Source organism: Marmota flaviventris, chromosome 2 (genome assembly GCF_047511675.1).
Source record: "Marmota flaviventris isolate mMarFla1 chromosome 2, mMarFla1.hap1, whole genome shotgun sequence".
NCBI classification, from domain to species: Eukaryota; Metazoa; Chordata; class Mammalia; order Rodentia; family Sciuridae; genus Marmota; species Marmota flaviventris.
This window is the reverse complement of record NC_092499.1, coordinates 178,028,750-178,055,162: the sequence shown is the minus strand read 5'-3', so window position 1 is coordinate 178,055,162 and position 26,413 is coordinate 178,028,750. Positions and strand designations below refer to the sequence as shown.

Below are 26,413 nucleotides of genomic sequence, written 5' to 3'. Positions count from 1 at the left end.
AGAACAATGAGACAGTCTCAACATTTCCACTTTTAAGATTGGACTTCTCTTCACAGAGGAGCTTCTCCTCCCTTAAAAAAGGCACAAATAGGAATAAAACAAATATATAGAAGATAAGTTCCAATGCTAACCTTATTAAGTTCCAGTTTGCTCCACTAATAATTGTAAAAATCTCTTAAGTAGCCACAAACAGGACATTTCTTAATTAGAATTGTAAGAAGCTCTCCCATTCCAACCTATGCATTAGATTTTTATCAGGACATCTGCATATTCCCACTTTCAGGACATTAATCATAGAGGCAGATACACAGCCTACAGAGCCTACAAAAGTTTCATGAAAAGAAAACAGCAACTATCACTCTTATAGAACAAAGAGAAAGCCAGGTGCAGTGGCGCAAGCCTGCAATCCCAGCAACTCAGGAGGGCAAAGCAGGAGGATCACAATTTAGTGAGATCCTCAGCAACTTAATGAGACGCTTTCTCAAAAATAAAAATGAATAGGGATGTAGTTAAGTGTTTGTAAAGCACCCCTGGGTTCAATCCCTAGTATTAAAAAAGTTTTTTGTTTTTTTCCTTAATTTTTTAAGAACTGAGAGGAAAGCAGGCAGTCCTTGGAAGCGTTCCTCAGATACTGCCAGTGAGACTTACTGCTGCAGTTTCTCAAGCTCCTCAGCTTCCTGTTCCGCTGCACTTTTGTAGGTAACAGGCCTTGCCCGGTATTTGGTTTGTAGTAAGGGAGTTTGTGGGTCTCTGGACATCTTGGTCACAGATGATTTGGAGGGTAACACACCTATAAAGCAAGATTAGATATTCACTCGTTTCCTAAGATCTACTGTACCTACAAGTGCTGACTCAACTAGGAAGCCCAAAGATGAATAAAATCAGAGTGGCTAGCCCTCCCCACTCAGCTCTGCTCTGTCAGACTATTTAACAAATACTCCCTTCTTACTATCACTATTTATTGAGGGGTAGCCTTTTGGTAAATTAAATTCCTGTCATCTTCTAAATCTAATATCCATTCAAATCTGATGGGTTTATTGGCAATCCACCAGGCTGCATTTTCTATTTCTGTCATTGACAATTAAGATTTCTTTAATCTAGCTTTAAAAATAAGACCTTTACAAAGCTCAAGAAATGAATCTCAATTTTATAAATTTCCCAAAACCATATATCAAAGCATCAGTAAAAAAAGAAGTGGAAAAAAAAAAAAAAAAACTATGTCAAAGCATAACTACTAAGACAATCACCACCACTCATAGAAAATACTAATTTACCTGGCCAGAGACAATGCTGGCAATTCTCATAATTATTTAGAATGAGTCCTCTAATTTAGTTCTTATCACATAACAGGAGAAAATCAAAACCAAATCTATTTATTTTGGAAATAAGTCATGCTTCAATTATATATACAAGGGGGCCAGGGTTGTGGCTCAGTGGTAGAGCACTTGCCTAGCATGCATGAAGCACTGGGTTAAATAAAATAAAGGTCTTGTGCCCATCTACAACTTAAAAAAAAAAAAAATAAATACATATATTTTTCTAATTTATTTTTTAGTACAAGCATAATTATATCTGTATAAAGTAAAATGTGTATAAAATAGATTTTTGTTTCCATTTGCCACAACTAGAATTCTAAGAACAGGACATATCAGATTAAATCTTACAGTCATATATTATTTGAGAAGCCAAGTTTTATATTTAAATTTCCATGAGGATAAAAAAAAAAATGATATTTTGCTGGGCGCAGTGGCATATGCCTATAACCCTACTCAGGAAACTGAGGCAAGACGATCCCAATTTATTTTTTTTATGGGAAGGGAGGTACTGGGGATTGAACTGAGGAGCACTTAACAACTGAGCCACATCCCCAATCCTACTCTGTATTTTATTTACAGACAGGGTCTCACTGAGTTGCTTTGCACCTCGCCGTTTCTGAAGCTGGTTTTGAAGTCGCTATCCTCCTGCCTCAGCCTCTCTCCACTGGGATTATAGGGGTGTGCCACCATGACAAGCGAGGATCTCAATTTCAAGGCTAGCCATGGCAACTTAATGAGACCCTGTCTCAAAACAAACAACAAAAAAAGGCTGGGTATATAACTTTGCGATAGAGCACTTGCCCAGCATAAGCAAGGATACATCCTCAGTAACAAACCCCCCAAAATCTTTTTTCATTATTCCTATAATATAAAATCTGACAAAATGAAAACATTAAGAAATGCTGTATGGTAAGGCACAGTGGAGCATGCCTGTAATCCCAGCAATTTGGGAGGGTGAGGCAGGAAGACTGCAAGTTCAAAGCCAGCCTTAGCAATTTAGCAAGGCCCTAAGCAATTTAGCAAGACCTTGTCTCAAAATAAAAAATAAAAAGAGACAGGAATGTAGCTCAGGGGTAAGGTGCTCCTGGGTTCAATCTCAAGTACCTCCTTAAAAAAAAAAAAGAAACACTGTATGTACATAGCCAGATGTACAGACACATGCCTGTAATATCCAAGCAGCTCAGGAGGTTGAGGCAAGAGGATCACAAGTTCAAAGCCAGCCTCAGCAACTTAATGAGACCCTGTCTCAAATAAATAAATAAATAAATAAATAAACTGGGGATATGGCTCTGAGGATAAGTACCCTTTGGGTTGAATCCCTGGTACCAAAGAAGAAATGCTATATTTTATAAAGGAACTTTTGTGGTTACCTAATACAGTGCTAAACAATGCCTATGCAAGGATATAAAAATTTTAGAGAGCTCAAAAACAAAATGATCACATTCTGTTTTATCTAGAACACTAGCCCTAGTCTCTCATTGACAACTATTTTATAATACCTCCACTCTTCAGGCTTAGTTTAGAAATTATTTTCATAAATATAGAAACTATTAGATTAGAACCCATTCATCAGTTCACCGTCAAACCCAGAAACCCACCAGCATTTGAACTAACACTATTCACTCTTCATCCTCCTTTTAAAGAACAATCACTCCACCTATGTGAAGAATTCTAGGAGAAGGCTCCAGCCAGTTTTATTAGTAGAAAACTTACTAAAATCTTCCTTCTTGCTCCTCAAATGATATCTGTTAGGAGTTCGTTTATGGAAGGCTTCAACTTGCTGTGCAAGGGGCACATATGTAGAAGCTGCTTCATCAAATGTTCTCTTCTTTCCTTGGGAGAGGTTAAAAGGCTTTGTAATGGTACATCCCTTAAGCACATGAGCCTATGAAAAGAAAAGTTGTTCCACAAACAAAATGTTATAATAAAAGAGCACAGATCTACTATAAGGCATATATTCTGCACAAATAATAAAAGTATAAGCCTGGCATGGTGGTGAACACCTGAAATCTCAGCAAACTCAGGAGGCTGAGGTAAGAAGGTTCCAAGTTTGAGGTGAACCTCGGCAACTTAGCAAGAACCTGTCTCAAAACAAAAGGGCTAGGAAGGTAGCTCAGTATAGAGTGCCCCTGGGTTCGATCCCCAGAACTGCAAGAATGAATGAATAAATAAACTGTGTAATACCATTGAGCTACATTCCCAGCTCCCTTTTTGTTTTTTGGCTTTTTAAATTCGGGACAGGGTCTTACTAAGTTATGGAAGCTGGCCTTAAAACTGCAATCCTTCTCCTTAGTCTCCCAAGTAGCTGGCATTACACCCATGCATCACTGCACTAATCTCCCATTATTAAAAAAAAAAAAAAAAAAAATCTAGCATTTAACAAATTATTATTATTATTATTATTATTATTGTGCAATAGTACTTAGTTTTCCCAAGCATGTGAGTATTTTGAATTAATCAAGACCAAACTTTCTTAGAATTCAATGGGGAAAAAATGCTGCAAAGGCATCCTACCCAAACCCTTTAAAGTCAATTGACCAGGCTGTGGGTCTGCATCAGGTCAGGCAGATGACTGATGAAAAAGCCTACTCCTTAAATCATTAATTTTAATAAAACTAGTCTCTGACAGGAAGAAAAAATTAAGGATATATCTTAAAAGGAACACAAATTCAGGGTTTAAGACTGCAAAAGACTGGTCTGGGGCTGTAGCGCTTGCCTAGCATGTGTGAGGCACTGAATTTGATCCTCAGCACCACATAAAAATAAACAAATAAAGGCATTCTGTCCATCCACAACTACAAAAAAAAAAAAACTGACCGACTTTAAAAACTGATGATGCTCTGGAGTTGTGGCTCAGTGGTAGAGCACTTGCCTGGCATGTGTGAGGCCGTGGGTTCAATCCTCAGCACCGCATATAAATAAAATTTTAAAATATCCATTTACAACTAAAAGATATTAAAACAACAACAACAACAAACAAACAAAAAAAAAACTGATAATGCCAGGGGCTGGGGTTATAGCTCAGTGGTAGAGCGCTTGCCTTGCACTTGTGAGGTACTGGGTACGATCCTCAGCACCACATAAAAAAATAAATAAATACGGCTGGGTCTGTGGTTCAGTGGTAGAGCGCTTGCCTAGCATGTGTGATGCCCTGGGTTTGATTCTCAGCACCATATACAAATAAATAAATAAAGGCCCATCAATAACTAATAAAAATATTTAAAATAAATAACTAAAGATATTGTGTCCATCTTTAAAAAAAAGAGATAATTAATAATGATGATGCCAACTACAAATGAGACTAGATTAGTTCTAGAATTTTTTGAATTATTATTATTTAACAAATATTTAATAAATAATTTTAATAAATAATAAATAATTTTATTTAATAGAATTTGAGTGATCTGCCCCAACCTCATTTTTTCCCATAACCTCTCTTATATTTTGTATAAAATTTTGCAAACGTAAGAGTCAAGAATTTTATGACAGTAAAAATGCCTATACCTTCAGTTTCTCAAACTGAATGTGCTTTATGCATCTTCTCAATTAAATTTTCAGAGCAACTTAGTAAGATAGTTCCCAGGAAGGAATGATTTATCCAAGGCCACACAGTTTACAAAAGATTTACTTAAATTCAAAATATATAATTCTCTGAATTGTACTACTGTAAAAAGTGACCACAAATGCTACACTTGAAGTCTGAACTGAACTAGTTTATCAACATACAGGAGATGAAGGATGCTTTCGAAGTTCAGATACAAAGTTTACTTCCTTATACTCCTCCTGGTTCTTAGGGTGCTGTTTGATTCGCTCATCTGTGCGGAAGTGGAAGTCAACTGATTTAGTTACTTGGCTCACTGATTTCTTCACAGGTTGCCCTAAGTGAGAAGCAGAGTAAAACAGAGATAACATTAAGAATAGAGAACATCGGGCTGGGGATGTGGCTCAAGCAGTAGCGCGCACGCCTGGCATGCGTGCGGCCCGGGTTCCATCCTCAGCACCACATACAAAGATGTTGTGTCCGCCAAAAAAAATAAAAAATAAATAAATATTAAAATTCTCTCTCTCTCTCTTTTAAAAAGAAAAAGAATAGAGAACATCAGTTGAGTGCAGTAGCTCCTGCTTATAATCCCAGCAACTCAGGAGACTGAGGCAAGAGAATCACAAAGCTGAGGACAGCCTTGGCAACTCAGCAAGAAACTGTCTCAAAATAAAAAATAAAAAGGGACTGGAGATATAGTTCAGTAGTAAAGCACTGCTGGGCTCGATCCCCATTACCCACCTCCCCTAACACAAAAAGAATAGAGAACATCATTAAATCCTCTTTTACTCTAACCCTTTTGGTATTCCTATTACCATGGATCTAACTGTTTACTATCTACATGTAACCTGGAACTGAAAACAGTCCTCAGGGACACTAACACATGTCATGTTTATTAAGTCCTACTGGGTTTCAAGCCCTTTGGTCAGATACAAGCAAAGGGAAGAATCCCATTTCCTAGGTATAATCATTACTCTGGAGAAAAAATTACTAGAATACTTTTGATAGGAAAAGCTATGGACTGATCTTTTTTGTGTGTGGGGTGCTAGAGACTGAACCTAGAACCCCACATATGCTAGTCAAGTGCTCTGCTACTAAGCTACACTATCACTCCCTATACAATGACTTTAAACGCAAACTTAGCATCCCTAAGAAGTAAACCTTATAAACTCCATGGGTGCTTTTTCAACCCAGTAAGCCGACTCTTTAGTTTTGACTTAATAAATCTATGTCAAAATAAAGCAAAACTGTAACCTTTTCCCTCAGTTATACTTTTCCTCCACAGCTACAAGTGAAGTTGACTCAGCTCTTTTTGCCTTTACGATAAAAGGAAGAAACAACAAACTGGCCTGTATAGTTATTTTGCCTTTTGTCTCAATCCTAGTTCCTACTTTTTCTAATACAAAGAGGAGGACTAGCACACCTAAGGAAGGGCCAATGCAGATAAAATGTTTTAGGGAATAATCATTGGGATATAAATGGAATTCATGTCCAGTCTTTTAATACACCCAGCCTTTAGTGATGACTACCAAGAAAGCCTTTTTTTGCTTTAGAGACCTCAGAAAACCCTCAGATTATAAAAAGCACCCCTCAAAAATTAGTCTCAACCAGAGCCAAGCTGACCTGCTCCTGCAAGAGCAAGTTTCTTGTATTCTTCATTCTTTTTCCGCATCTCCACCACTTCCTGCTGCATTTTCATTCTCTTCTCCAACTCTTGCTCCTCAGTACTTTTTAAAACCTTCTGCCTAAAGGGAAATCATTAAAAGAGATGAGAGGAGAAAGAGGCCCAATGATTCACAAGAACTTAAAGGTATTATATAGACTGTTTTTAATCTATGATAAGTATCAAAATCCAAAAATATTATCTAATAAGCAGATATTGGCTTAATTAGATAACACTATAAAAAATATGCATACTTTTTCGGAAAAAATATAGCTAAAACAGACTATAAAATATACTACAAAAGACTCACAAATCTGTGCAATGATTAGCTTTTATGCCATATAAAAAATTATATTTAAAAATCCAGGGACGAGGTTGTGGCTCAGTGGTAGAGCACTTGCCTAGCATGCATGAGGTACTGGGTTCGATTGCGGGTACCACATTAAAAAATATATAAATAAATAAATTAAATTAAATAAAGGTAGTGTGTCCATCTACAACTAAAAAAAAAATTAAAAAAAAAATCCAGTAGAACAGTGAGGCTGTAGAGCATTTTGCATAGCACATGTGAGGCACGGGTTTAAACCTCAGTACCACATAAAAATAAATAAAATAGGGCTGGGGATATGGCTCAAGTGGTAGCGCGCTCGCCTGGCATGCGTGCAGCCCGGTTTCGATCCTCAGCACCACATACAAACAAAGATGTTGTGTCCGCCGAAAACTAAAAAATAAATATTAAAAAAAATAATAAAATAAAGGTATTGTGTCCATCTACAACTTAAAAAAAAACAAAAACAAAAAACAGTAGAATGGGAAAAAAAGAGGACTGGGGATGTAGCTCAGAGGTATAGTGCTTGCCTAGTATCTGCAAGATCTTGGGCTTGATTCCTAATACTGAAGAAAAAAAACAAGAATAGGGAAAATATTTACCAACAAATATAACAAAGAATATGTAAGTGTAATAGAGAAGACAGAAGTAAAGTCAACCGGGGTTCAAATCTCAACCCTGTCATTTCATTTCTTACCTATATGAATTAAAAAAAAACTATTTAGCCAGGTGCAGTGCCACATGCCTATAATCCCAGAGACTCAGGAGGCTGAGACAGTAGGATTAAAAGTCTAAGGCCAGGGGCTGGGGTTGTAGCTCAGTGGTAGAGCGCTTGCCTTGTACATTTAGCATCACATAAAAATAAATAAATCAAACAAAGTTATTGTGCCCATCTACAACTAAGAAAAAATTTTTTAAAAAAGAAAGTCTGAGGCCAGCCTGGGCAACTTAGTCAGACTCTGTCTAAAAATAAAAAAATTAAAAGGACTAGAACTGGAAAATAGTGGTAGAGAGTGTCCCTGGGTTCAATTCCCAATAAAAGGAAGTAAGGAGCTGGGGATATAGCTCAGTTGGTAGAGTGCTTGCCTTGCATGCACAAAGCCCTGGGTTCAATACCCAGTATCCCAGTACCACAAAAAAAAAAAAAAAAAAAAAAAAAGGAAGTAAGGAAAAAAGAAAGGAAGGGAAAGAAAAGAAGAGAGAGGGAGGACTAGAGGAAGGGAGGAAAAGAGGGGAGGGAAACAAGGCAAGCAGGCATGATTGAACTATGTCACAGCAAGTGAATAAAACGGAACCCAAGGGCTGGGGATGTGGCTCAGGCGGTAGCGCGCTCGCCTGGCATGCGTGCGGCCTGGGTTCGATCCTCAGCACCACATACAAAGATGTTGTGTCTGCCGAAAACTAAAAAAATTAATATTTAAAAAATTTTCTCTCTTTCTCTCTCTCTTTCTCTCTCTCTTTCTCTTTAAAAAAAAAAAAAACGGAACCCAAAAGTTCTTTATTAACAGTTGTGAAAGTATGTGTATCTACTTAGATAAAGGCCAAAGGGAGCTTTTAAAAATGAAAATTGTTGGGCTGGGGTTGTAGCTCAGTGATAAAGGACTTGCCTCACATGCGTGAGGCCCAGGGTTCGATTCTCAGCACCAAATAAAAATAAACATATTGTGTCCATCTACAACTTAAAAAAATTAAAACTATTCAATGTATGTAGTCTGAATCTTTACCTTTTCCTTCTACATTTTAAATTTACTTTAATAGCATATTTTTCTCATTATTTAAAGTATAAGTACCCTCCAGAACACTAGTAACAATTCACTTTGCCCTGGTCACAACTTTAGAGGAGTTTCCTAAGCTCCAGGAGCACCAAATGGAATGAGGATGTACCTTTTTGTAAATGGAATCTATTTGCTCTAAAATTTAAATAGGGAAACTTACTTTATGAGTGGTGTGCAAGTCATAGTATGTCTGCCCTTGACTTTCTCTGGGGAAGATTCAGTCTTTTGAGAAGTATCTTGAGAACTGCCTCCTTCCTCTTCCTCTGGTTTCTTTTTGTTGATAGAACTTAAGTTCAGAAGGACACAAAATATATTCTCAATGTCCTAAACCATATGCCATACCATCCTCCTCTCCAAATCTACCACGTGGCTTAAATTTTCTCATTTTTAAGATGGTAAGCATGTATCAACCACATAATTCTTTCAATTGTATCATCTGAACATATATACCAAAGGTTCTAGGGAATAAACTTTGAAAAAAATCAACAGAGGTCAAGGTAAAGGTTGACCAGCGGTGATTCAGTAGAGTAAGATGGGATTCTTTCTATCAGCTCATCATCAAATGAACAAATGGCAGACACCTAATCCCCTTCCTAATATCTATTCCATCTCTTTCTTATTAATAAAATCCCAATTTGGGAGGAATCACCAATACACCAAAGCTACTACAAGTAAGTGCTGAACTTGCTATAATAGACTCCACTGCAACTAAGGGGTCAAGGTAGTAGTCTGGCAACTAAAATACAATTCAAAGGCTTCTGGGAAAGATTTCATTTTCCTTCCATTACTGTACTCCTTCTCTTGAAAATGGATGTGATACAGCAGCTACCTTGTGATAATGTAGCAAGAAGCAAAAGGAAAAAGCTGAGAAACAGAGCAGCCACCTTGAGCCACAAGTATGAAAAAAAAAAATGCTAAGAATCAGAGATGCTAGCCCTGGCATTATTTACCCACTAAACCAAAGCCAGCAGCAAACTACTTTGTAAAGCAAATAAATCACTATTATTTAAACATTTCAGCTGAATAGACCATGACTTGCAGCAAAATACATTCCTAACTGGTAAAAATAAGAACCAACACTATATATTCAGCTTGCTCTTAGACAGGGAATCAAACAGAAATAAAATCTGTGCCAAGGCAGATTTGAAATCCTCCAGAATGCAGATAACAATTTACCTCATCATGGTCACAGCTTTAAGCTTCCCCAGATCCAGGTGCACCAAACATATTGCAGATGTACATATTTTACTTGTACCCTATTCCCTCGGAAAGAAATTAACCTTACAGGTGGTAAACAAGGCACACACAGTATGTCTGTTCTCAGCAGTTAGACGCTCAGGCTACTTACACTTTCATTCTTTTGGAAGGTGGTATTTCACTGATTACGGGAGTGGCACATCTCTTTGCTTTCATTTGAACATGGCGTTTTTCTTTTTGCTCCAAATCCTTCTGAGCAGAGAGTCTAAGAGATCTTCTATGGTAGAGGAATTGACAAAATTTATAATGAATACAGCTGCTACAGACATAATGTTCTTCAGAAACATGAAAATTGTAAAAACTACAAAAGATTATAAAAAGCTTAGAATTATTATCTACATTCCAAAAATCTAACCTCTCTTAAGTTGCTGACAATTTTTGAAATTTAACAATAAGATTTTGGTACTTAAATAAATTTGTATTTATAAATTAAATCTCAATAAACCTGATTTTAAAAAAAAATAGAGTTGGGCTGGGGATGTGGCTCAAGCGGTAGCGCGCTCGCCTGGCATGCGTGCGGCCCGGGTTCGATCCTCAGCACCACATACAAACAAAGATGTTGTGTCCGCCGAAAACTAAAATAAATAAATAAACATTAAAAAATTCTTTAAAAAAAATAGAGCAGGTACAGTTGAATGTACTGTTGAGTTTCTTAGGAGTCTGAGAGAGGGGGGCCATGGAACTCAGGAGTTCAAGACCAGCCAGGGTATATAGAAAGATTCTACTTCCTTTAAAAAAAATAAATAACTTGCCAGCAATCACATATAATTCCCTCCTTTTATAGGTCAGAGTCAAAAGAAATGAAAAGGCTTGACTCTTTTAGTCAACATGTTAGTAATTTGCCATAGCTTGTTACCATAAGACTTAAAATTAGAGTAGAGCTTCTGGAAATTGACTAAGGTGTTTATTTTCTCCTTTTTCTTTTAGTAGACCCTACCTTTGGAAAAATACAAGAAACTAAACAGTGAACAAAACACAAATAAATACTTAAATAATTACAAAGTGAAGACTCATGAAATCACCACCTAGGATAAGAAACAGAACACTGACAATAGCTGCCATCTTGATTTTTACAGTAATCATCACTTCTTCTTTATCATGTTACCAAATAAGCATGCATTCCATAAATATGATATATTAGTTCTTAGGGAAAACAATAAACTTCATAAAATATAAAAATCAGACTACTACAAGTATAATTTTGTGTTTAATTTCACTCAGTGTTGTAGAATTCCACATATATATTAAGAGAAGTTAGATTTTTGGAATGTAGATAATAATTCTAAGTTTTTTATAATCTTTTGTAGTTTTTACAATTTTCATGTTTCTGAAGAACATTATGTCTTCAGCAGCTGTTCTCATTATAAATTTTGTCATACACACACACACACACACACACACTTCAAAAGCCAATAGATGAATTAAAATACAAAACTAAAAATTATTTGAATGATGGCTAGGGTTGAGCTGAGTGGTAGACACTTGCCAACATGTGCAAGGCCCTGGGTTGAATCTCTGGCACAATAAATAAATAAGCAAACATACAAATATAGGAAAGGAAAATCAGAACAACAACAAAAGATGAGATGTATAGAAAACAATAAGTACAAAGGCAGATCTAATTTAATTAAATTCATGATTATAATACAGAAATGGTAAAAGCAAATATAAACATTTAAAACAAAATGCGATTATCAGATTGGATTAAAAAGCAAGATCTCACTAAGTATTATCTATAAAAGATAAGCTTTAAAATCAAAATCAGGGGTGGGCATCAATGGTAGAGTGTTCACTTAGCATACATAAGGTCCTCAGTTTGATCCCAAACACCACAAATAAAAGTGACGATAATAAAAGTCAAAAACAGGTCAAAAGTTAAAGGATAGCAAGAAATCTACAAGCTAGGTGAAATAGCACATGACTAATCCCAGCTACTCAGGAGACTGAGGTAAGAGATTGCAAGTTCAAGGCCAGCCTTGGCAACTAAGTAAGACCTGTCTCAGAACAAAGAGAAACAGGCTAGGAATGTAATTCAGTACTAGAGCACTCGCCTAGCATGTGCACTCAAAGTTTTTCAATCCCAGTGTGTGTGTGGGGGGGGGGGGTATAAAGAAAAAGATACTATGCAAATATAACCATGAGAAAGCTTGAGAAACACTGAGGAATAAAAAAGAAACAGGGGCTGGGACTGATGCTCAGTGGTAGAGTGCTTGCCTAGCACATGTGAGATAATAGGTTTGATCCTCAGTACTGAATAAAAATAAATAAAGTTATAAAAAAGAGAGATAAAATAAATAAAAATGAAACCTTTAAAAAATATGACATCAGGAAGATGTAACAATTAAATGCATACAAAGCTTTTGGAACCAGATTGATCAGGATCTGAATTCTAGCTCTGAAATGACTTGCCTTGGGCAAGCAACTTAGTATGACTAAGCTCTATAAACTAAGCTTACAAGCTACAATTCATGTGTTAAATGAGGTAACATAAAGAGTGTAACACAGAGCTGGGGCCGTGGCTCAGCGGCAGAGTGCTTACATGTGAGGCACTGGGTTCAATCCTTAGCACTGCATACAAAAATAAACACATAAAATAAAGGCATGCTGTTCACCTACAACTACTAATTTAAAAAAAAAAAAAAAAAAGAGTGTAACACAGTGGACACATAGGAAGTGATCTGCGGGGTTATTACTTTTTTGAAAATGATTATAAGCACAACTTTTTTTCTTTTTGGTACCAGGTATTGAACCCAGTGGTGCTTTACCACCAAACCACATCTCCAATCCTTCTTTTTTTAAATTTTAAGACAGTGTCTCCCTAAATTGCTTAGGGCCTTGCTAAGTTGCTGAGTGCCGAGGCTGGCCTTGAACTTGCAATCCTCTGCCTCAGCCTCCCAAGTTGCTGGGAAGTGCACCACCAGCAAAACCATAATTTTGAGCCCTAATACAGACTTACCTCTGAGGCTGGGTTGGAGTATTTCTTGATACGGCTCTCTCAGTTTCCAGGGAAGAACAAGCATTTGAAGGAATGGAATATTCCATAAGATTTTCCTTTTCAGCCTCTTTGTAATAAATGTTGTCAACTGTGGAAAACAAAAAAAAACAGTTGGCACTCAAATCCAAAAGGCAATAGATTAGAAAAGATATAGACATATATAAGTATAGCTATATATGACTTAATACAGAATTCTAGGTTGAAATCATACACACACACACCCTTCCTAAGCAACGGAACCCTTAGTTCTAGTGATATCTTATGTAGCAGTCTGTTTATAAAAGCTATTTTGCTGCCGGAAGTGGTAGCACATGCCGATAATTCCTGCAACTCCGGAGGCTGAGGTAGAAGAATTTCAAATTCTAGGTCAACCTCAGCAATTTAGCGAGACTCTGTCTCAAAATAAAAATTTAAAAAAAAATTTTTTTTCTAGTTATTGACAGACCTCCATTTCAATTCTGTGGTGCTGAGAATTGAACCCAGTGCCTCACACATGCCAGGCAAGTGCGCCACTGCTGAGCCACAGCCCCAGCCCATCAAAATAAAACATTTTTTAAAAGCTACTATGGTTAAAGCAGAAATAAAGTATGCAAGTTGGGTGCAGTGGCACAACTCTGTAATTCCAGGACCTCAGGAGGTTGAAAAAGGAGGACCAAAACTTTGATCTTGCTAAGCCAGCCACAATAACTTAGTAAGAACCTGCCTCAAAATACAAAGTTAGAAGGACTAGGGATATAATTCATTGGTAAAGCACCCTTGGATTCTTTTTTTTTTAATATTTATTTATTCATTTATCTTAGTTTTAGGTAGACACAATATCTTCATTTTATTTTTATGTGGTGCTGAGGATCAAACCCAGTGCCTCACACATGCTAGGTGAGTGCTCTATCTCTGAGCCAGAACCACAGCCCAGCACCCTTGGATTCTATTCCCAGTATTGAAAGGAAGGAAGGGAGGAAAGGAAGGAAGGAGGGAGGGAGGAAGGCAAGCAGGCAGGCAAAAGAGAAAAAGCAAAAGACACATGAATACCAGGCTGGGGTTGTGGCTCAGTGGTAGAGTATTTGCCTAGCATCGTGAAGCACAGGGTTCGATTCTTAGCACTGCATATAAATAAATAAAGATCCATTGACAACTAAAAAAAAAAACAGATGGATACCAAAGTTCAGGGTCCTTGTTCCTGAACTCAACAGATACCATCTATACCCACAATCAATTATTTGAAAGTCAGCCTAGCAGCACAGACTATGAACTAATCAAGTTCACTGAAAATATGGTTATATCTCTGATACAGCCCCTCTAGTTACAAAGTGACTGAGATCAGTTTCAGATTTACCCACAGGATAATTTTCAGATGTTCTAAATTGATTAAGTTGATAGGTGCACAGCTCTGATATTTTAAGTAGATGAATTACACGATAAGTGAACTATATCTCAACCGAGCCATTACTTTTTTTAAAAAATCATTTTCAAGAGGTTTTAGGGACTGGGGTTGTAGCTCAGTGGTAGAGCACTTGCTTAACACATGTGAGGCATGGGGTTCAATCCTACCACCACATAAAAATAAATTTAAAAAAAATAGACAGGTGCAGTGGCACACACCTGTAATCCCAGCAGCTTGGGAGGCTGAGACAGGAGGATAGGAAGTTCAAAGCCAGCCTCAGCAAAGGCAAGGCACTAAGCAACTCAGTGAGACCCTGTCTCTAAATAAAATATAAAATAGTGCTGGGGATGTGGCTCAGTGGTTGAGTGCCTCTGAGTTCAATCCCTACTACCCTAGAAAATAAATAAATAAATAAAGGTACTGTGTCCATCTACAACTAAAAAGAAAAACAGGTTTTAGGACCTCTGAATGCATGCTGCTCCTGTTCTGATCAAAGAGACAATATTGTATAGAGTTAGTAACCACCAGTTTAAATGTCAATCATCTTTTTTTTTTCCCCTTGGAATAGGTGATTGAACCCAGGGGTACTTTGCCTCTAAGCTACATCCCTAATCCTTTCTTTCTTTTCTCTTTTTTTTTTTTTAAATTTGGAGTCAGGATCTTGTTGTTACTAAGGCTGACCTCAAGCCTCAGCCTCCCAAATCACTGGGGTTACAGACATGTGCCACCACACCCAGCTCAATCATCTTTTAAAATCAATATGTAAGTCCAAGAATTCATATATAATGGTAAGCAGTACACTCTTCTCTTCTGCTGTTTTGTTTCCCAACCAGACCCAAGTTAGGTTTTGTCATAAAACAACAATACTTAGGCACCTAGCAATAAAATTTTATATTAGCTCAAGTTCCAAGAAATAAAAAAAATAATAATTAGAACAAGATTAGTTTTATGATCATCAAGAAATTAACTAGCTCAGGGGCTGGGATTGTGGCTCAGTAGTAGAATACTCACCTAGCATGCATGAGGCACCGGGTTCAATCCCCGGAACCACATAAAAAAATAAAATAAAGGTATTGTGTCCATCTACAACCAAAAAAAATTTTAAAAAAATAAAAAAGAAGGGCTGGGATTGTGGCTCAGTGGTAGAGTGCTCACTTTGCATGTGTGAGACCCTGGGTTTGATCCTCAGCATCACATAAAAATAAATCAGTGAAATAAAGGTATTGTGTCAAACTACAACTAAAAAATAAATATTAAAAAAAAAAAAAAGAAAAAGAAAAAGAAAGAAAGAAAAGAAATTAACTAGCCCAGTTCACCAATAATAAATCAAGAGATATAGCATTTAGGTAATTTCCCAGGTCCTCAGGTTCCTAATACACTGTCCCACATTCTGTCAAAAAACTTTTTTCTAAAAATGTTCTTTATTACCTGGTCTCAAAGGTGTGTCATTAGCTTGCTGAAGATTAGCCTTTTTCACAGAAGTTTTGCTCTGAAAAAGCCCTCCTGTCCCATTCCCAGGATACTTGTTTTCCAAATTGGCCTTCTCATCTGCAAAAAAGCAAAGTCATCATCATCCAAACAATGAATAAAAGCAAAACAAATTTGCACCAGGTACTTAAAATAGGGAATAAAGCCCCTTCCAGTATCTTTCCAATTTGTTTAGGAAGAACAAGCAAAGTTCTAGCAATCAAAAGGAAGAGGAGGACTGGAAGAGTTAGGAGTACCTGGGCAAGTGGGCTACCACTGAGTTCAATCTCCAGAAGAAGGGAAAAAGAAAAAGGAAATGAATACACATTATATCAGAAACTCTGAAAACTATCACTAAAGAAGTGGCAACACTGAACAATGTACAATGAACAAAAGCAAAAGTGTGGAATCTGCGAATGTAAATAGCTCCTTATCTTTTGCTTGATACACAGTCAGGGCCATACAAACATGACCTGGCCTTGTCTACTATCTAAATACATTATGTTCCTCTTAAAGTAAACTGTAGCCACCAGGAACTGTAGGACTTACAAGGGATATTGTATAGTCAGACCTGCTTCTACAACTGACAAGATGAGACATGCATGTGCAATGCATGCAAGTGAAGCAGAGCTAGCTTCTCTCTTAACTAAGATAGTTTTATCTTAGGTTCTGCTGTGCAAAATAGTGAAAAGTCTATTCTACCAACACCACACTGATAAAGCTGCAGGAATGCAGTGATCCCCAGCAATAACATCTCTGTGCCTGTATGCTCTGATTGCAAGTGTATAAAAAGACATGATTATCTGAAAGAAAAGTGGAAAGTAATATATTAAAATAAGAAAGTTCTGAAAGATTGTGGGATTAAGTTTTTTTCTGCCAAGTTGTATGTAATAGTATTGTTATGCTAGTATTTCTTTTTCTTTCATTCTTTTGTTTGTTTGTTTGTTTAAAGACAATCTTGGGGGGCTGGGGATGTGGCTCAAGCGGTAGCGTGCTCGCCTGGCATGCGTGCGGCCCGGGTTCGATCCTCAGCACCACATACAAACAAAGATGTTGTGTCTGCCGAAAACTAAAATAAATAAATAAATTTAAAAAAAAAAAAAAAAAGACAATCTTGGAAAAAGAAATCCTCAGGGGCTGGGGATATAGCTCAGGTGGTAGAGTACTTGCCTAGTAAACACAAGCCCCTGGGTTCAATCCCTAGCCCACCAAACAAAGAAAAAAGAAATCCTCAGACAGCCCAGGCATTTCCTCCAGGTTCCAGAGAAGCAAGGACATGGGGAAGACCCCTCTAGGATAGCTAGCCCTCTTATATACCCCTTCCTCCCAAACCATTTCCAACAGACCACTCCTCTCAGGATTCACAATGGATACCACTAAAATCCTTTCCCAAGAGAATGGCAGATGCCATCACATTGGGACACTATACTTAAGTGCCAAGTATGGCTGCAAAGGATTCATTTTTGTCCCTACCGCATATTGATTTCTCCTTCAAGGAGGATGACGACATGAGAAAGAATAAAATGAAGGGGCCTCATCAACCACTGATCTCACATTATTATTTCAAAGTTAAGTAAAAACATAACCATGGGGCCAGGGCTGGGGCTGAATGGCAGAGTGCTTGCCTAGCATGTGTGAGGCACTGGGTTTAAAAAACTAAAAAAATAAAAGCATGTTGTCCATCTATGACTATTAAAAAAAAAAAACATACTGTGGCCTGGCTTCAGACTATATGCCACATCACAGAATCAAATCAGGTAATTCTGTTATTGAGGACTGGGTCTTTAGGAGCAAAATCTTTCCACTTAAAAATGAATTGGGGGGCTGGGGATGTGGCTCAAGGGGTAGCGCTCGCCTGGCATGCGTGCATCCCGGGTTCGATTCTCAGAAACACATACAAATAAAGATGTTGTGTCCGCCGAAAAACTAAAAAATAAATATTAAAAAAAAAAATTCTTAAAAAAAAAAATGAATTGGGGGGGTTGGGGTTGCGGCTCAGTGGTAGAGCACTTGCCTAGCATATGTGAGGCACTAGGTTCGATTCTCAGCACCACATATAAATAAATGAATAAAATAAAGGTCCGTCAACATCTAAAAAAAAATTTTTTTTGTAAATGAATTGGGGGCTAGGGCTTGGGCTTAGTGGTAGAGCATTCGCCTGGAATGAGGTACTGGGTTTGATCCTCAGCACCACATAAAAACAGAATAAAGATATTGTGTCGGGCTGGGGATATGGCTCAAGGGGTAGCGCGCTTGCCTGGCATGCGTGCATCCCGGGTTCGATCCTCAGCACCACAAACAAACAAAGATGTTGGGTCCGCTGAAAACTAAAAAATAAATATTAAAAAATTAAAAAAAAAAAAAAAAAAAAGATATTGTTTCCATCTACAAATTAAAAAAATACATATTTAAAAGAAAATGAATTAGGGCGGGCAGAGGGAATGTAATTATAAAAGGGCAACACCAGGCACAGTGGTACACACCTATAGTCCCGGCTACTCAGGAGGCTAAAATAGGGGGTTATCTCTTGAGCCCAAAAGTGTGAGGCTAGCCTGGGAAATAGTGAAATTCCATCTCAAAAAGTAAGTAAATAAACAAAGATAAAATAAGATAATAAAAAATAGCTGGGCATAGTGGCACATGTCTGCAATCTCCACAGCTTGGGAGGCTGAAGCAGGAGGATCTCAAATTCAAAGCCAGCCTCAGTAACTTAGTGAGGCCCTAAGTAACCCAATGAGACCGTCTCTAAATAAAATACAAAAAAAAGGGCTGGGGACATGGCTCAGCGGTTAAGCACCCCTTAGTTCACCCCCCAATACCCACCCCCAAAATGATAATGAAAAATAAAACAGGGCCAGGAATGAAGCTCAGTAATATAGTGTCCCTGGGTTTAATCCCCAATATTATAATCCCAATAACTTGAGAGGCTAAGGCACAAATCAATCATCACAAATTTTAACTCATCCCAATATAGCAAAAGAGGCAGGTGGCGAGGGTGGGGGCAGGGGAGGGTGGGGGACTTATGCAAAGGGTTGGGTATAGTTCAATTGGTAGAGTGCTTGCTTGCATGGCATGCAAGAGGCCCTGGGTCCAATCCCCAGCATTGGTAAGAAAAAAATAAATAAAACATTTGGATCTTGACTGAGGTAGCAGAAACATGAACCTACACAAGTGATAAAATTGAATAAATTTTAGAATAAAATGAATATGTTAATACATATACACACAGAATAATATGAATATGTTAATACATATACACACACAAAAATGAAATAAAGTAAAATCGGGGAAATCTGAGTAAAATTGGCATATTACATCAATGTCAATATCCAAGTTGTAATATTATAGTCTATGTCAAATGATACAGAGCAAAATTTCTTTTCTTTTGGTACAGGGGATTGAACTTGGGCACCAAAACACCGAATCACATCCCCAGCCCTATTTTGTATTTTTATTTAGAGACTTAGTGCCTTGCTTTTTGTTGAGGCTGGCTCTGAACCGGAGATCCTCCTGCCTCAGCCTCCCAGGCCACTGGGATTACAGGTATGTGCCACCGCGCCCTGCTTATAAGATTTCTTGTGGCTATCATCATTTCAGACATGTATGCCTCCTGGAGACTTACTGAACATTGTTTCCTCTGGATTTTCCTATACATCCTCAAAGCCTGAATATCTGTCATTTTCAATTACAAAATAACATTCATTTGTACTTACAGTCCATTCCCCAAATATTGGGCATTTTAATTACAGCCAACCATTAAACAGTTTGATAATTAGGGGTGCACTCTCTCACAGTCAAAACTCTGTAGAGAGGGCTAGAGTTGTAGCTCAGTGGTAGAGTGCTTGCCTCACATGCGTGAGGCACTGGTTTGAACTCCAGCACCACATATAAAATAAATAAATAAAATTATGCCCATCTACTATTAAAACAATATTTTAAAAAAATTGCAGAGAATTTTAGGTTCCCTGCAATGAGGGTAATTACAAAATTGTAACAATAATATAGTATTACTACAGTTAATTTTATGCAATTATGATTTTTAGTAGTTATAGATGGACAGAATGCTTTTGTTTATTTTTATGTGGTGCTAAGGATCAAACCCAGTGCCTTACTCACACATGCCAGGCAAGCGCTCTACAACTGAGCTACAGCCCCAGCCCCCTGCAGTTATAATTTAATGTCACATCTTTACATTTGTTTACATTTCTCTCAGCATATGGCACCATACATAGTCCATAAGAGTCTGTGTATGCTAAGTTTTGATACATTTTAACTTTTCATAATTGATTTGTACATATTTTATGGTACTAAATGACAAAATAAAATATTGTTTAAACAAATTTTAGGCATGCACAAGGAAGAGCAGGACTGGAAGAGTAGGAGTAGGGGCAAATGGGCTACCACTGAGTTCAATCTCCAGAAGAAGGGAAAAAGAAAAAGGAAATGAATACACATTATATCAGAAACTCTGAAAACTATCACTAAACAAGTGGCAACACTGAACAATGTACAATGAACAAAAGCAAAAGTACGGAATCTGCAAGTGTGAATAGCTCCTTAGAAAAGCAGTGACACATGCTTGTAATCCCAACAATTCAGAAGGCTTGGGCAGGAGGACCTCAAGCTCAAGGGCAGCTTCAGCAACTTAGTAAGACCCCATCTCAAAATAAAAAAGGGCTTGGGATGTAGCTCAATGGTAGGATGACTTTCAGTTCATCCTCCCATGCCAAAATAAAATTTGTGCATTCATGGCATACTGAACTTTCTGAAACTTCTAAGCTCTGCAATTGGCAAGTTTTTTAAAATTATCACAAATCTTAAAAAAAAAAACATGTATGACTGGACCCATACAGTTCAAACCCATGTAGGTCAAAAGTCAAATATATTTCTATCAAGTCAGGGATGACAAAGTATCTTGGTGCATAAAGGGGTTTGTATATTAAAATTGTCTTCTAATTCCTCTTTGTTTTTTCATTTTGTTTTGTTTTACCTTTTGCAGTACTAGGGACTGAACCCAGGGGAGCTCTCTACCACTGAGAAACATTTCCAGCCTCTTTTCTTTTGAGATAGGATCTCGCTAAATTGCTTAAGGCCTTGCTAAATTGCTAAGGCTGGCCTCAAACTTGCAATTCTCCTGCGTTAGCCTCCCTAGTCATTGGGATTACAGGTGTGTGCCACCATGCCTGGCTGGATATTATTTTGAGGCAAAGTCTTGCTAAATTGCCCAGCCAGGCTATCCTCAAACTTGCAATCATCCTGCCTCAGCCTCCTGAGTAGCTGGGATTATAGATGTACACCACTGCCCAGATAAATAACTCTATGTTTGAAAGGTACTCGGAGAAAATCAAGCCACTAATTGTAAAATGGCCAGAGAAAGCACTTACCAAACCATGAATCTATGTTTTCGGAATCTTCCTCATCATCCAAAGATGTAAAATTAATGAAGTCCGTAGGAGCATCAAAAGAATAAGTTGTTGTAACTTGTGACATTGTCCACCCTTAATGCAGAAGAGCAGGTTTTTTTCAGTATTTGTATCACTTTTCTCAACAGGTCACCTTCTGAGGAAAGAAATGATTCAGAAATTTGGTTGCAACCAGAAGCAGTGGCACACGCCTGTAATCCCAGCGGCTCAGGAGGCTGAGATAGGAGGATCACGAGTTCGAAGTCAGCCTCAGCAATGGCGAGGCACAAAGCAACTGTGACACCCTGCCTCTAAATAAAATACAAAATAGGGCTGGGGATGTGGCTCAGTGTTTGAGTGCCCCAGAGTTCAATCCCTGTTACCCCCCACCGCCAAAAAAAAAAAAAAAAAAAAAAAAATTTGATTGCACATTAAACTAAGGCACTGATTCCCCAACAACTACTTTGGTTTTACTATTGAATTTTGCAATTCAGAAAATCATCTGGACAATATGCATTACTTTGTCAAATCAACCTAAAAATTAGTTGTTCTGGTTTTTGCTTTAGTAATTTGAACACACTCTTTTTTTTTTGGTTTTGTTTTTATTAAGGATTGAATCCAGGGGCACTCTGCCACTGAGCTATATTCCCTAACCCTTTTTATTTCTATTTTGGTTGCTGAGGTCTCACTAAATTGCTGAGTCTGGCCTTGAACTTACAATCTTCCTGCCTCAGCCTCCCAAGTCACTAGGATTATAGTTGTATAGTTGCTGAGAGCCACAGCAGGGTCGGAATGGCATGGCATTTTTGCCAGAATGGAGTGGTTGAGAGGTGATGCCAGCGAGCCATTGAGATAATGATGGTTATGTTAAGCTGTGTATTCAATTGTATATTAGACCCCTGCTGTCCCCCACAGGCGCCGGCTACTTTGGAGTTCTCCTTTGGAGTTCTCGCAGGATTCCTCGAGAGTTGAGTTGGTTGGGGAAGTGCCAGAGGAGGGATTTCCGGTTGGTGTGTGGTGTGTGGTGTGTCACGGGAGAAGGCCACGTGGGTGGCATTCGCGGGAGTTCGGAAATAAAGTTTGTTCCTGCTTGAGTGGCTCGTGATTTGTGCCCAGCCAGACTGTGGCACCAGGTGTTTTATATATTTATTATTTTATTATTTTCCCTCAACCTTAACTTTTATATCTACCAAAAAAAATCTTACCAAAGACCAATTCAAATCTCTGACATCTTTCCAAAATTCAAGCTTTGTTTTATATCTCTGATATAATACACACCACTCAATTTTTTTTAACACATTTACTTCTTTAGCTACTGGGGATTGAACCCAAGGGTTCTTTACTACTGAGCTATATTTTCATCCCTTTTAAATTTTGAGACAAGGTCTTGCTAAATTGCTAAGGGTCTGGCTAAATTGCTGAGGTTGGCCTCAAACTTGTGGTCCTCCTGCCTCAGCCTCCTGAGTCACTGGGATTACAGGTGTACACCACAATACCCTGCACATAACATTCAATTTTATATTAGTTAACCATGCAAATGTCTCTCCCAATAGACTGAAGTTCTTAAACACAGGAACAGATTTTATTTATTTATACCTCATCCATTTGTTAAGTAGCTTAACACAGTACTTTATACACAGTAAAAGCTAGATGCAGTTTCGCCAAATACAGGTTCTTTCCTTAAAAATACATTCAAAAAATGTTCAGGCATTGTGGTGCACACCTATAATCCCAGCAACTTGGGAGGCTGAGGCAGAAGGATTGCAAGTTCAAGGGTAGCATGGTCAACTTAGTGAGATCCTGTCTCAAAATAAAAAATAAAAAGGGCTGAGGGTGTAGCTCAGCAGAAGAGTAGCCCTAGATTCAACCTCCAGTACTGCCACCACACACACACACACACACACACAAACTTTCAAAAACAAGTAGGCCTCTCTAGTATTTTCTACATTTACATGCCAGTCATTATCACCCTGCCCACCTATTTCCAATAAATAAATGAGACGATATTTCAAATACTATGAAATATACTATCCTCAGATATTATCAGTGCCATCTGACCTACTGATACCTTTCCTTTTCTTGAGCACTTATTCTATTCAAAAGACCCTCAATGAAGAATTTCTCAGTGACTACAGTGGTTAAAACTGCCTTGCTACAAGAAGGACGTTTTCATGTTCTTGTGAACACGCTGGAAGACACGGGAAAATCTTGGATTCCCATGATCTTAATGCCTAATTGAGGTCACTGGGAACACTTCCCAGGCAGGAATGTAATGAACACAACTAAAGCTGGGGGAGGGAAGAAGCAGGAATGTAACAAGCAGCAATCCCACTTAGCCTTCTAAAATTCATGATTCCACCAAAGCATGCTGCTGAAAAACACCTGGAAAAATGTTCAAGTTTAACCCCTCACATCCTTTTATTCTCTCTTTTCTTTTAAAATTATGAAGCTATTCAGTTAGCTTCTTTAGAGGGCAGTTTCCATGTTTTTTCTTGATAGGTCTTGCCAAATACAGAAATTTATCTTATAAATACTTATGCATGTATAAGAAAGTTAATATAGCATTGTTCAAAAAGTTAAAAAAAAAAAAGCCAAATCCCACCAATAGGAGATTGGTAGAATAAATTATGACACAACTATATTATGAAGTATTAAATAACTATAATATTAGGTAACTGCAGATGTGGCAATATGTATAGAATAGTTCTAAGAACAAGTAAGTGAGAAATACAAGTGAAAAAGAGTGTGCCCTGAGGGCTGGGGTTGTAGCTCAGCCTGCCTCATACATGTGAGGCACTGGGTTTGATCCTCAGCATCACATAAAAATATTGTATCCATCTACAACTAAAAAAATATTTAAAAAGGGTGCGTCCCCATTGTTTTAAAGAGGAAAAAGGCAATCTATAATCATATAATACTTTTATATGTGGAAGAAGACAATGTTAATGGTAGTTGGGTCTGTGAAGGGAGCTGGGATATATGAATTTGGGAAAAAATTTCACTATATGAAAAGTTTCTTTGAATATGTTTCATTCATGTAGTCAAATATTCAATATGCTTATTCATGCTCTTTGAATATGTTTTGTTATCAAATAAATGCATCATTTTTAGGGCTGGGGATACAGCTCAATTGGGAGAGTGCTTTCCTCCCATGCACAAGGCCCTGGGTTCAATCCCCAGCACCACAATAAATAAACGTATCATTTTCAGTTTAAAAAAAAGTAGTATTTGTTTACCCTTAAATCTACATTTGCAGTCCAGAAGGCATTGGACACTATTAGCAGTGTTTTACACTTATTAACTAACTAAATCCTCACAAAAATTCTACAAAGTAGGTACTATTATTATCTTCCATTTTGAACATTACCACAAAAGGTAAGGAAATTGAGACCCAGAGATTTACTACTTATTCAGTCACAGAACTAAGAAGTAGCAGAGCCAAGGTTTGAACCCCGATAGGCATTAAGGTTCTATTCTTATCCACTGCCTCACAAATTTATTTAAAAATAGATATTTAAGCTGGGTGCGGTGCTGCACACCTGTAATCCCAGCCAACATGGGAGGCTGATGCAAAAGGATTACAAATTCAAGGCCAGCCTCAGCAATTAGCAATGCCCTCAGCAATTTAATGAAGCCTATCTCAAAAAAAAAAAAAAAAAAAAAAAAGATACTGGGGTTCAATCTCTAGTACCAAAAAAAAAAAATGAGTTCTAAAAAATTCTAAAATCTGGAGTCTCTTTCATGCACAGGGTTTTCCTATAATCATCCCTTCAGAAGAAGATAACCAAATCACACTAAAGCATTAGAGAAAAACAAGGGCTAGGGATGTAGCTCAGTGGTAGAGCCCCTGCCTAGCATGCATAAGGCCCTGGGTTTGATATTTAGTGCTGCAAAAAACCAACAAACAAGCTGGGCATGGTTATACACTGAGGCAAGATGATGGCAAAGTTCAGAGCCAGCCTCAGCAACGTAGTGAAACCCTCTCTCAAAATAAAAAGGTCTAGAAACATGGCTCAGTGGTTAAGCACCTTTGGGTTCAATCTCTGGTACCAAAAAAAACAAAAACAAAGGCAAATAAATTCTGCTACATAAAAAAACTACACATCCCCAACAAATTTTTCATAAGGAAAACTTTGGTAAACTACAAATTCTTTTCTAAATATACTAGGAAAGCTCTGAGTTGAAATCTTCCCACAGACAAAACATTATCCTTTAATTTCTCTTTATTCTAAGTGTATGCTTTTGCATAAAGTTTTTGCTCTATATAAGATGTAAGTTAGCCAGGTACAGTGGTGTTCACCTATAATTCCAGCTACTCAGGAAACTGAGGCAGGAGGATCAGCTAGGCAACTTAGCAAGGTCCTAGCTCAAAATAAAAAATAAAAAGAAATAAAGGTATAACTCAGAGGCATAAAGCTTGCTCTTTCTTTTTTTTTTAATTTTTTAATGTTTATTTTTTAGTTTTCGGTGGACACAACATCTTTGTTTGTATGTGGTGCTGAGGATCGAACCCGGGCCGCACGCATGCCAGGCAAGCGCGCTACCACTTGAGCCACATCCCCAGTCCCATAAAGCTTGCTCTTGAGTTTGATCTCCAGTATGGCACAGAGGTGAGAACCTCTGAGTAGACATTGTAGAGTAAAAGGGACTATGGAGCTGGGCACAATGGCACACGCCTGTAATCCCAGTGGCGCAGGAGGATCGAAAATTCGAAGCCAGCCTCAGCGAAAGTGAGCCACTAAACAACTCAGTAAGACCCTGTCTCTAGGGCTGGGGATGTGGCTCAAGTGGTAGCGCGCTCGCCTGGCATGCGTGCGGCCCGGGTTCGATCCTCAGCACCACATACAAACAAAGATGTTGTGTCCACCGAAAACTAAAAAATAAATATAAAAAGTTCTCTCTTTAAAAAAACAAAGACCCTGTCTCTAAATAAAATACAAAACAGGGCTGGGGATGTGGATGTGGTTCAGAGGTGAGTGCCCCTGAGTTCAATCCCTAATACCAAAAAAGAGAGGGAAACCATTTAAGCAGGTTTTTCAAGCATCACAAAGGTTCTCCTCTGAGGTCTAGGACTGCACTTTATTAGTGGGGGATAAAGGGCGAGAAGTACAAACCCAAGTATACTTAATCTTCAGTTAGGTGAAATTTTAAAACCAAAATATTATTTTCTTAACATGACCTCTTCTTTAAAAAGCTGCTTTTAGGGCTAGAGTTGTGGCTCAGCAGTAGAGCGCTCACTAGCACATGTGAGGCCCTGGATTCGATCCTCAGCACCACGTAAAAACAAA

The 26,413-nt window shown here is 37.9% G+C and overlaps 1 protein-coding gene across 5 annotated transcripts in view; it reads right to left on the bottom strand.

The window, feature by feature from the left end:
* Tpx2 (TPX2 microtubule nucleation factor) overlaps nt 1-26,413 on the bottom strand; it is a 54,266-nt gene that overhangs the window by 20,214 nt on the left and 7,639 nt on the right. For 3 of the 5 annotated variants that reach the window (XM_071608824.1, XM_071608825.1, XM_027945305.2), the window contains exons 3-11: nt 21,108-21,282; nt 15,685-15,804; nt 12,837-12,963; nt 9,972-10,097; nt 8,784-8,909; nt 6,481-6,602; nt 5,043-5,194; nt 3,030-3,201; nt 649-790 (exon numbers count right to left, since the gene is read on the bottom strand). In XM_071608824.1, coding sequence (XP_071464925.1) covers nt 649-790; nt 3,030-3,201; nt 5,043-5,194; nt 6,481-6,602; nt 8,784-8,909; nt 9,972-10,097; nt 12,837-12,963; nt 15,685-15,804; nt 21,108-21,213 — 1,193 coding nt within the window. In that variant the 5' untranslated portion in view covers nt 21,214-21,282. The remainder of the gene's footprint in view (nt 1-648; nt 791-3,029; nt 3,202-5,042; nt 5,195-6,480; nt 6,603-8,783; nt 8,910-9,971; nt 10,098-12,836; nt 12,964-15,684; nt 15,805-21,107; nt 21,283-26,413) is intronic. The other 2 variants (XM_071608826.1, XM_027945306.2) reach the window with 2 other exon arrangements.